This window comes from Mastomys coucha, unplaced genomic scaffold, assembly GCF_008632895.1.
Source record: "Mastomys coucha isolate ucsf_1 unplaced genomic scaffold, UCSF_Mcou_1 pScaffold22, whole genome shotgun sequence".
Lineage (NCBI taxonomy): Eukaryota > Metazoa > Chordata > Mammalia > Rodentia > Muridae > Mastomys > Mastomys coucha.
In genome coordinates, this window is record NW_022196905.1 from 216,801,688 (window position 1) to 216,814,475 (window position 12,788).

At 42.9% G+C, this 12,788-nt stretch overlaps 1 protein-coding gene across 1 annotated transcript in view; it reads left to right on the forward strand.

Moving 5' to 3' along the window:
* The window catches only part of Ttc29 (tetratricopeptide repeat domain 29), a 189,873-nt gene that overhangs the window by 94,875 nt on the left and 82,210 nt on the right, over positions 1 to 12,788 (forward strand). The window contains exon 8 of the mRNA XM_031340377.1: positions 10,176 to 10,267. Within this exon, the coding sequence (XP_031196237.1) occupies positions 10,176 to 10,267 (92 nt within the window). The remainder of the gene's footprint in view (positions 1 to 10,175; positions 10,268 to 12,788) is intronic.

Below are 12,788 nucleotides of genomic sequence, written 5' to 3' on the forward strand. Positions count from 1 at the left end.
CCCAGCCCCCGCCTTGTCTCCTCTCCCTCCTCCTCTTTCTCCATCTCTGCTTGCCTTCATCTTCTGTTGTCCTCCATGTCTCCTCCATGCCCTTGACGAGCTGCCCCATCTGCTTGTGTGCCAGCGCGGTTCTTCTACCATAGGCTTGCTGAGGAATTCCAATTCCACCGCCTCTTTGCCTATGGTCTCCCTGCCTCTGCCTCCATGCCCTCTCCTCCTGTCACCGCCCAGCGCTCTGTGCCACACTGGCTTGTTTTGTCAATAACCATTTATTTGTTGCTGGGATAGTAGCAGCCATTACATCTGACCTCCCTGTTTCATCAATTATGGATAGATTATTGGATGTGAACATCTGCAAAAGCTTGCTGGCACACTTTCCTCTTGGCTGAGATTAGATAAAGTACTAAACTGTTGTTTATTGTCAGGCCAAACTCTACTGGGGAGCCAGGGAATTCCAAGACTACTAGCACCCCATCAGCAATATCCCAAACGGCTTCCTATAGCCACCATATCCCCTAGGACTCCAACCATTTATTATTAACATTTATCACGAGTTGTCATAACCTACTTGGTAAAAGCTCTCAGTCCCACTACCTGTCCCATCAGAATGGAAATGGCTCATAAATTGTTTCCTTGTCTCTCCTGGTGCTAAGGAAGGGTCCTGGACAAAACCTCCCTGGTGTGGAAGCGATCGGAGGAAACCTTTCCTACCATGTTTCATTTGAAAGGATACAGTTCTCACATACTGACAGGAAAACATGACATTGCAAACATAAATTAGGGTTTCCTGATTTTACCAGAATAACAACTTGGAGTGGAAAGGACATTGCGCTGTCCACGGAGCATATGCTCAAAATGCTTCAAGACTCCTATGGATTTGTTAGAAGGAGAAATGAGAATGAATTTCTATTAAATCTTGCCTTCCATGAGAGGGGAATCAAGTGCAAGGGATTACAGATAGCTGATGGCTTTTGCCAGGGAAAAGAGAGAAATCTCCTGTTAATAGGTTCATGCAAGAATGTGGAAACCTTTGTAGTATTAGTGCTTGTTTAAAAATCTCTAACAAGTGTAGAACATTCCAGAGCCTTTCCTGTGAGCCAGCAGTGGTTTCCTTCAAGGCATCCAAGGGACACTGAGCTCCTCGATTGTCACGTGTTCTCTGCAGCACACTCCCTCAGAAGTGCTTTGTCACCTATGAAGGCAGGGGCTGCATTTGTCTCTCATTATTCTTAAGTAAAATGAAGAAGGAAATGCCTTGCCCTCTTTTCACAGATAGGGCGAAACTGGTGCCATTGTTCTCGCAAAGCTCCTGCCTGACTCAGCCCTCAGCATTCAGGATCCTGATGTTTGTTTGAGAGCAGGTCTGGATAGACAATCAGATATTTAGATAGGGAGGCCCTTGGGTCATCTCAAAATTCATTTATATCCTTTTAAATGTACTTGTTGATGGTCCAGTTCTCCAAACTTTCCACTGGTCGTAGGTATGAAATGCCATGCTTTCTCTTTATTTCAGGGGAGCTAAGGTAAATGTCAATCCCTAGCACATCTTATCACCATGACACCAGTGTCTCGATAGGCACTTCACTCTTGATGTCTCACTCAGATCCAACCACATCTACTCGACAACACCCAGTGCTAACAGGACTAGGAGTTAAGGGTACAATGGGGAACAAGACAGATGGGGTTTCTGTCCGTGTGTCACCAGCTCACAAAAACTAATATTTAGATACGCAGGGCAGTGTGAGTGGAGCTAGGCTAGGGCAAGGACATGTAGTTCCCTGTGAGAATGCTCAGGGAAAACAAGTGAAAAGCAGGAAAGAACAGTGCAGGCTCAGGACCTTGAAGGTTCCCAAGTCCAGAATTTCTCTGTTCTGTTTCAAGAAAGAGATCCATTCATTATACCAAGGAGAGGTAAAATACTGGAGGTCCTACACAGACCACAACCCTAGGAATCCCAAGGGTAGTAGCCAACAGTGGGCCCCACTGAGATGGAGAAACTCAGTTTTCCTATTCCCTTGCAGTGCTGCAGTCACCACAGCGCAGTAGCTGGCCGCCTCTCTTGATGCATTTGGCCTTGAACCGCCACTCCCCTTTCCACCAGTCCTCACGGCCCCACAGTTTGAATGCCCTATGAGGCTGTGATTGAACTAAGTTATCACTCTTATCTTCCACCAAGCAGAAAGTTTTATATCAGGCCACCTCACTGAGAACCAGACTGCCTGTAAATTAACTACCCTTTGGTCAAGGGCCTCTGAGCAAAATATAAAACAAAGCCTCCGATGGTTTGCTTTGTGGGAGGTCAAGGGCAGGGAGATATTTTCTTCCGAGGAACTGCAAATATAACATAAGTCACACGATGATTGGCCTGCCCATGGTGGATATCCCTGTGCCTTCTGACTTCTGGTATAAAATCACGACTGCGAAGCGCAGCGGAGCTGTTCAGATGTGGTGGTATTAGTAATGTCGTAGTACAAACTGTAACGAGCAACTTTGGGAATAGTCTGGAGCAATGCGCTTCAATTCAGGACTGAGGAAAACGTTGCTTTCTAGTTGCATGTGGAAATTTGTCTTGTCTTGAGGCTGAATATCTTCTGCATCTTGGATTACAGAAGGGGAGGAGTTCTGGGTAAAAGCCTGGAAATGCTCTGGGACACATTGCTATCCTTATAGGGCTGTTAAAAGGTTAGTGTCAGGCTCCTGCACATGGGGGATTGTGCAGCACTTCTGACTTCCAACACAGGCTGTGAACTGTAAGGGTGACTTTGAACCCTCATCAGGTTCTTAAAGCTGCAAAACAAATGCTTGCTAGTTCTGAAGAACAGCACATATTAATGGCCTCTTAAGATCAACTGTTTACTATGTAACTCACTTCTGCTAGCTGCTATTGTAACTCAGTGACAGTTTGAAAACGACCAGCTCAAGAGTTTTCAAGACTTTTCAACTGAAGACAAAATATAAGGATTTCAACGGAATTGAAATGATTCACTATCTTGTTTCTTTAAACTTTTGAAAGAAGAAATAAAGTAATTCCATTCAGGACATTATCAAAGATTCATTTCATTTCTTTGTGTATGTGTTTCTATGGCTGCAGGCACACTGTGTATGCCTGTGCCCACCTGAAGGCTAGAAGAGGGCATAAGATCCCATGAAGCTGGAAATACAGGTGTTTTCAGGATGATCAGCTGGTCTGGAATACTCAAGATTGCTCAACATGTACTCTTAACCACTGAGCAATCTTTCCATCCCCTGATCAAGGATTTTTTTTTAATGATTCATTTCATTTTAAAATATGTGCCTATGTGTGTACCTATGCATGCATACGTGTGTGCATGTGTGTGTGCACGCATGCCCACATTTGCATGCACATGCATGTGTGTGCACACATCTGTGTACAGGAAGCTGCAGAAGCCAGATGATGTTGAATTCCCTTGAGCTGAAGTTTCAGGCCACCTATAGTGGATGCTGAGAACCAAACTTGGGTCCTCTGAAGAATTGTACCCACTTTCAACCTCTGAGCCATTTCTCTTGCCCTTTGCTCTGGAATTCTTAACCTAAAGTTAAGTTGTTGAAAACATGTGGTGCATATCTTAAGTGACTGAACACATCACTATAGCATCCTAAACTCCAAACCATACTTTTGGAAGGGAGAGTTCTCGGCCATTTGCTTCAACTCCTCCATATCCGAGAATCCCAGAAGAACAACGTTTCTTGTCTAAGGTTCCACAGTGAGCTGCTCCGACAGGAGAAACTAGCACAGATTCAGTCCTTCCTGCCCCACATCACAGCCTCTGCAGTGTGTGCTAGGTAGTACAAGCCATCAGCATGTGGCAGTGGACTTGATGATGAATAATGGGTTTCGAGGACAAGAAAAGCACCCTCTAAATGACCGATATTAGAAGCAGAAAAGAAGTAGGCTACCTCTAATTGAAGAAGGGAATTTCAGAATGTTCAGGGCATGAAGAGATAGAGAAAAGTGAGGTTACATTTACTAAGTTTGCCAAGTCACACACTCAGATGGGCCACTCAGGATAGCATGACCGTATGAAGGTGTCACTGTTAATAAACACGTCAGAAGCTGTGCCTTTCCGGAAAGTGTATGTGAACCTTAAGTGGTGTGGTGTGAGACCCTCCATTCTTAGCATCGCCTACAATGACTCTCCATCTCCAGGAAAATCCCCCCTGGATGCTGGTGATGCCCTGGCTAGCCTCAGTCTGTTACTACAGCGCCTGTCAGAAGTCATTAGCCACTGGTTTCTTTGACTAATGTTGCAGCTGATTGTCTGTATTTGGGTTCAGACACTGTAAATGACGCAGAAGCGCTTTCTCTGCTTACCAACTGTCAAGTGGCTGAAGGGGGCTAGCATGCCAGAAATCAGAATAAATGTATTTCCAATGAGATTTGACAAATGATTTCAAGCTCACGGTGGCAAACCTGACTTTTTAAATGATCTACACTTATTATTGTGCAAGTAAAAATCTGTGTTATTTTCTCCTTCCTTCAAAGAAAAGCTGTGAACGGAGACTAGTGCCTAACTCTTGTTATGAAATCGACAACCTGGGGCTTCTCTGGGTGTGCACCGTCTTTTATGGTGGTCATCGGGGAAAGAAGTAAAAAGTGTACCCCAGGCAGTGGGCTCCTAACTTCCTGTTTACAGACGTGTCTGCTGGGCTTCCATTATGGCTTCACAGGCTGATCTACGTGGGTTCTTTTTGACTCTTCCAGTCCTCTTAGATTTGTGGACAAAAATAGAGGGAAAGTGTTTAAATGTGGCTAAACAGTAGAGGTTTTGCTCTTTCTTATCTCCAAACGTCCTTGATGACTATGTACCTGCTGGGGACTGGATGAAGAAGACAGCCGTGTCTCAGGAGTCGAAATCATTATATAGAGATGGACAGAGTCTCCCTGCTGCCCCACGAGACGGAATTCTGGCCAAGCACATGGGAGTTGCAGATCTTACTTCAACTCAACCTATAGTTTGTTTATGGAACTTTCTGGGTGATTGTATGGCTAGCTTCAATAGTGTTCAGTCAGGAAGATTGTTTAAGTGGAGGCCACGTTGGGGGATTTCTCAACAGTGGCTTTACTTACATTTTAAGCCGCATGATAATTCTTTGTTATGGGGGCTATGGTGTGTACCACAGGGCTAGCAACCCTCCCCTGATTATAACAACTAAAGTGTTTTCAGATGTTGTCAGATGCCCCTTCATTTGAGAACAGCTATGTTAGGTGAGCATAAAGGGTGTTGCTTCACTCAGTCCTTAGTGAGCATGTTCACTACCATGTCACTTAGGAACCTGTAACAGTCCTCCGTCATAGGCTTTGTAAATTTCCATTCCCTCATGAGGAAATAGGCTCAGAGAGATGGAGTTACTTGACACACAACACTCGGTTCACTGGTAGGCCTGCCATTTTCTGTGGAATTTGGGGGAATTCTGAACACTTGATATGGACTTGATACAGCTGCATACCATATCAGTGTTTCTTCCTTACTGGCTCATGATCTTCACTGAGTATAAATTTGAAAGGTAAGACTTCTTCATCCATTAGAACACTGCATACAAAGAGTTCTTTGTACCAATTTCGATGAGTTATGCTGGCAGGTTTTAACCATCCAGGCTACAGATATGTGTCTAACATATCCAGTTGGTCTGTTCAGCCAAGTGTCCTTCAGATGTCCACAGATGCTGCTAGACTCCTGTGCATCTTCCCCCGTGGTATGTCTTGTAAAAACAGTCCCATTCTTTGTCTGGCTTCTCTCACTGATTTCAGTCGACCAGGACTTGCTCACTCCCTGCCAATTTGTAGATCACAGTTCATCTGCTTTCAAAAGCAGATCGGGGCTCACATTATACTTTTGTAAAGAAGGAAGCATGTTTGGGGTCATTTCTTTTAGAAGTCTCGCCTGTCCCAGTGAGGAAGGAGAGGCAGGCAGAGCATTCCACATCATGGAGGCCAGAAAAGAACAGAGGAATGTCTGCACCAAAGGGCTTGCTTTCTCCTCTTTTATTCTACCACAAGCCTCGTTAGTCTGTGGAATGGTGGTACTCATGTCCAAGGTAGGTCAGCCACTGCTAGTCCGTTCTCTCTAGAGGTGGCCCTAACACATACCTGGAGATACACTTACTAGCCTCTTAGCCATCCCCTCCATAAAAGTTACCTTTATTCACCTGACATACTTGCTGTCTTCAAAGCTTACTGCCTCCATTTGCTAACTTAGACCTAGTCCTGGAAGCGTCTAGCCTTTGTACAATCTTATCTAGTCCTAGAATGTTTTGAGCTCTGAGACTTACTGATAAATAAGGTAACCGTTCTTATTCTTACTGAGCCGTGTCTGACTGGTTCAACTCAGCTGTTCTGGCTCAAACTCTTCCACAAGCTGACTGATTCAATGTGGTTTCTCTCAGCCTCTGACTGAATTGCTCTGCCTCATCTCACACTAATTCTGGCAATTTGTTCTAATCTTCTGGCTCCTTCTCATTCTCTTGCTCATTCTATCTTCACCTGTATCTAGTTTGTTCTCTCTTCAGTCTGTCTCTGTAAAACTCTCCTGGTGAAACCGCCTCCTTTCATTTTCTCCCTCTCTGTGCTGCTCCACCCTCCCTCTCCACTCTACTGTACAGTCTCTTCAAACTCTACTGTGTTCCTAGACTGCACTCCCTTCTCCTGTGCTGTCTCTCTCTCCCTTAAGTAGCTTCCCTTTCTTCTCTCTTCTAATGAGAGTTGAGGATATCCTATTCTGTCAAATCTCTGATTCATCACTTTGTCTGCTGCTCAATTAGACATCACTTTCAAACATGGGTGCTTTTTTTCTACAAACTAACTTTACCTTCATTGATTGGGATTAAAGGATTGTACTAAGAGCTTGTCTGTATTCCAGCCAGAGGGATTAAAGGTAAGTGCTAAGGCTGAGTCACACCCTAACTAGAAACAGGGTTGTTGTTGGGTTTTTTGTTTTTTGTTTTTGTTTTTGTTTTAGTAAAAAATACAATCTCTGGGTTCACAGCATGTCATCAAATATCCTGCTATACCCCTTAGTAGGATTAAGATGACAAGATTAATCATCACATTAGCTTACCACAAATTAGTATAAAACACTTCTATGTTCCACAAACTTTATAATTTCATCCTAATTTTCTACTTAAAGTCATATTTTTTCTTTTTACTTTTATAAAACTTATTTTCCTCTGTCCTTAGATTTCTCCCACTTGCAGGTCTCTTCTCTTGAGCTTATGTACCTAGTAGGTAGGTAAGTAGGTAGGTGGGTAGGTAGGTAGGTAGGTAGACCATCTTAGATTAAATCTTCAACAAGATACCCAGTGTGGCTCTTGTGTACTTGAATGCTTCTCTGTTTGGCAAAAAAAAACGAATCATGCCTTTTCAACCACTTACATAGCTCCTGCTTCTCAGACGACTGTTTAAAGAAATATCAGATTCATCTCAAGCCACAAAATAAATTTGTTGTCTTTAGTTTGGGTAGGGAAACTCTTGCACGGGGCTCCTCCTGAAGGCTGAGGAAGAGATTAAGAATTCTTGTTGTTTGGTGTGTAGACTATACAGTATTGTGTATAAGTCACAGTACCCATGTGACAGCTTTTAGACTGGGGCTTTCTTCTTTAAGGAGGAAGTTAAATACAGCGAGTTCTTCTGGCCTGCATGCTGTAACATGGGACAGGTGTGGAAGAGCTAAGGCCTACCTCTTCTATCCTAGTCTGTTTATTCTGGGGTTGGTTGCTGGATATTATGCCTGTAGCTCCAGCTACTCAAGAGGCTAAGGCAGGGTAGACTGAGCCCAGGGTATAGGACCAGCTTAGGAATGGAGTGAGATTCCATCTTACAAAAAGAGAGAGAGGGAGCATGAGCAAGAGATAGGAGGAACTCTTAGGTTAGTGTTCACCCTGGGAGACCATATCCATCACCATGAAGAAGTCACAGGATAACTGGGAACATGAGAGAGCTTTGCTGTGGAAGCCCATCTCATGCCTGGAAAAACCTGTCTCAGGTTCCTGCTGACTCACGTAGTTGCACTAGTCCCAAGTCTACACTAATGCATAGATGTTTGCAGTGCTGCGAACAAGCCACCATTATAAGATTCCGTAAGCTTTAAAACAGTGTCCGAGCCAGGGCTACAGTTTTTATGGAAAGAAAGCAAATGAACTATTTTGGGCATAAAATATATTAATAATTAGCTTTCAATTTAGGATTTAGAATGTCACCTAAAAATATGTGGACCAAAATAAAGTCCTATAAAGTCTACTCCTAGGTATTTTTATACATCAACTCAACAAGGTTTCTTACAAATGTAAAAAATTTAGGGGTTCCATCTCATACCTCAGACAGCTTCGGTAAAGGTTTCTCAGGTTAAGCCAGAGAGCTGTCGGCTGTGAGGCGGAATGAAAAGGATATCCTCGGATTTCTACAGAGCTTCAGTAAGAGCCTAAAAATAAGGGTCAAGGTTAATGATCACTCCTTGTATGTTTTTAAATTGCTAAGGGAGGGCTAAGCAACATGGCCCTGTAGGTGAAGTGCTTAATGTGCAAGTAGGAGAGCCTGAGTGTAGATCTCCAGTGCCCACACACAGCCAGATGTGGCAGCATGCATCTAGAAGGGTAACGTCCCTGCAGCAAGATGAGAGGCAGCAAGTCCAAGGAAGTACTTGGTCCAGCCTAACTGTGTTACACGGTGAGAACAAGATGGACGGAGAGCTCTGAGACCTGCGGCTGGCCTTTGGCCTTCACACACATGTCGTAGCGTGTGTGTGCCCACATTCACACACATGAACAAACATACATACACACAAAAAGACAAAAATGATAAAAATATATTGTATGCATACTTTTATCTTGTTTTTTGAACATTATTACCATAAAACAATAACAAGTTGGAAAGTTGTTAGTGGAGTATGCAGTTATACACAGGACAAAGCATGACAGTATATCTTATAAATGAGTGCAGTTGTTACATGTGAATTAAAATTATGGAAAGCGTTTTCAAAATGTATAACTCTGGGGGCTCAATAAGAATCAAAACCAGGGTTGGTAGAGACCCATAGATAGGTCTTAGCTCTAGAGATCACTTCTAAACCACAGATCTGTTTCTGAAGAGGGATCATGGTGGTCTCCTTGGAATCATTTCCCAAATGTTAACTTTGAAGAAATAAAGATAAATGTGACATAAGAGCAGATGGAGGTAAGGAAAGGAAAGAGACAAGCAAATGAGGAGAGAAGTGTGTGAGAGAATCAAAGACAAAGGAGCGAAAAGGGCAGAGATGAACAGGAGCCCTGTCTTAGGACTCACCCTTCCTGCCTTCTGACTCACACAGAGCACACCAGGCAGATGTATGCCCCACCCCCACCTCTCGCCCTCTCAAATGCCAGAAAGTGACTTTCACTAATTCTTTCTTAGAAAATGTGCAAAAAGGATTTCCATGAAGGTCCTTGGAGATTTCCTGTGTCCTCATGTGTGTAATAGGTTGGGTCGTGTAACAATAAGAAAGAAGAGAGGGCGGGTGAGATGTTGGTTTCTGTATTTTCCTCCCCTGACCAGTAAATGGAGGGGCAGGGGGTGGGGATTAAAAAGAAGAAAATGACAGCTCACAGTGATGTCAGTGTTAAATTAAATTAAGATCATATGTTTGGCTGTGGCAGCTGCAATCTTTTGATTATCAGGGAGATTGCTGGTAATGAAGTACATTTGTAAGAAATATTTTTAGTGTGAGCTATATACACATAACACTGTAAGACAAGGCTCTCCTAAAATGACAGATTAAGAAAAGGCCTATTGCCTAAATTCATTCTTTTCAAAGAGCTATTTATAGAAAGAACCATGATATTTGAACTACCATAGTAGAACATTTTGATAGGACTTATATTACCTTAGGTAATAGTCTCCGTATTTTAAAATAATGCTGTAAAGCATTCAATTATTTATTCACAGCTACATTATATAAATGGGATGGTTTGGAGAATTGGGATGGCGAGGGGTATTTTTACAAAAGGAGGACTTCACTGTCATGGCTCAAAGACATGTCCATGAAACAAGCCATAGCACAGCCCCAAATAAACCAAGCCAACAAAAAGAGACATTTTGGAAATTATTAATTTTAATATTCTCTGTGATGATGCATTATCCTCAGATGTGGACAGGCTATCTACTCAGCATGTTCCTCTCCCCATAGGTGCTTGATAGATACAGTGAGATCTCCACAAGTCTAGATGATGACCTTAGCCTGGGGAGAGCCTACGAGGCGATCGCCAAGGTCCTGCAGAGGTAAGTTTGTCCTGCTGTCTCTGTGGAGTCACCCAGCTGTGAAAGACTTAAATTGTTTGAGGTCTGTCGCTTTCCATCACTGCCTGCTTAAATTTTAAGCAGTGCCCTTCTTGAGTGATCCTTTGGTGGTGAGTTACTTTAAACCAGTGTGGTATTGTAAAAAAAAATGTATTCAAAGTCTCCTTTGTCCTTCCCTCCTTTGTGTAAGCTCCCTTTCGGTTTTCGGTAAGCTTGGTGATGACCTTGAATGAACCAGATAAAGACAAAAAGAAAAATCAGGTCACATCTCCCAGGCCAGGAACTCGGAGAGCCTGGTGCCAGACCACGCCTTTCAGTGCCTGACTTTGCCTAACCTTTCCTGAGCATTTTGGGAAGAGTTCCATTTAAGCTTCCACCAGGCTCCTTCCATTAAGCAAGCCTAGATTAACAGCTGGGTGCAAACATGCCCAACACTTCATATGAAACAGGAAAGTTATCAAGAGTCTCTGGGAACAGCTTCTAATATATATCCTTTGGAGGAATACTTTGTGATTGCCCCTCACTTCCTGCACCGCAGCCATCATTCATCATAAAGCATAACTTTGTGTAAGCCACTCACAATACCAAAAGTCACCAAAGTACACTCTTGGTTTTCAATAGTTAGCTTAGATGCAAAGTGAAGCCTTTTCAAAATAATAGTAATAGTAGCAGATGTAAATGTGTAACTTCACGTTAATCTTTCATTGTAAATATATACAGGACAGTCTGAAAAGGTGGGGTGTTATTGAAAGGCATTGTGCCTATATGCTTCATGAGCTAAAAGTAGAATCATAATACTAAATACTACATACATGATACCAAATACATAAATACTACGAAGATAAAGAACACTACCTAAAATGCCAGTACCAATGAAATGGAAGGAGTCCTATATAATATCAGCTAAACATGGTCACTGTTGGACAAATGTCTTAGGAGAAGGCATACTATTGAGAGTATGGGTGTTTGCTGGAGAAAGACAGGGCCAGCCACATGTGAGGGGACCAAGCAGCCTGTAAGTGGGCCCTCCTAACACACATAGTGACCAGGCCCCAGAAGACCAACCCAGCGGTCTTGAAAGTTCCACTTTCTAAATAGAAACTAAGATGAGATCTGTTAGTCTCCAACTTAATATCTGTTTGGACTTAGTGATTCTGTGCAGTTCTTTATTCAGTTCATTTCAACTACTAAACTACTTGCTTTTGGTCCCATCACTGTCTCAAACCAGTAGATCTTATATGAATGTTTAGTGTGCGTGCATATGTGTGTGTATGTGTGTGCATGCATTCATGTGTGTGTATGTGCATGCATTCATGTGTGTGTGTGTTAGCATGCATTCATGTGTGTATACATGTGTGTGTGTGTGTGTGTGTGTGCATGTGTGCATTACATGAGTACCTGATGGTCACAGAAGCCAGAATAGGAGAGTGCATGATCCTCTGGGATTAGAGCTATAGGTGGTTGTCAGCAACCAAGTGGGTACTGGAAATTGAAGCCTGAGACACATAGAGTAAAGTGCTCTACCTGTTGTGCTATTTCTCTGTTCCCCAGAAAAATCATTGGATTACTCATCTTTGTAATGACAAGCCTGACCTAGGTTTTCACAGTGATATTAATGTGTTCCTTCACATGCTTATAAAATAATTCATACAAAAACAAAATAGCCATTGTACCCTACACAGCTAAAGAGATGAAACCCTCAATGGAATGTTTTCCTTCAGAAACCTTCTCTTAGCATTTGCTATGTCACGGGATAAATGTTGTGATGGCCTTTGGTTATTGATTGCTCTTGTATTTATTTTTGAAACATCTAGATGCTAAAGATTGGCTTCAAGTTATCTGCAAAGGTTCGCTTTATGTCTCATCTGGAATACATCAGTCTGTACTTCAGAATTTGAATTCCTCATCTGTACAGTCAAAGCTGAGGGCACAGATTATCAGTGTAAAGTCCTGTTAATCTGGTAACTTTGAAAACACAGATAATCCAATGTGTTTGAGGTGGGAAAGGCTGTAACTGCCCATGATAGGCCATGAGGTGGAATGCTTTTCTTAGGAATAAGGACAATCCTTTTTTATATTCTCAGCAGCATGGAAAACAGCTCTGGAGATGGGCCAGTTAAGAAAGTACTTGTACATGAAGACCTGTGTTCAAACCCCCAGCATCCACATAAAGGCCAGGCATGGTGCTATATACTATAATCCCAGCACTGTCAAGCCAGCAGATCCTTGGGGCTGGCTGGAGAGCCAGTCTAATAGATGAGCTCCAGGTTCTGTAAGAGACCCTGTCCCCCCCCCACCAAAATAATAATGTGGTAAGCAATCAGGGAAGACTCCTAACTCTGGCACACACACACACACACTCACACAAACATACAGATATACACACACACACACACACACACACACACAAATACAGACAGGAGGGAAGGAGAGGGGGGAGGAGAGAGAAGGGGGAGGGAGAGAGAAACAGAAAGAGACAAAAACTGAAAGAGGCAAGAAACAG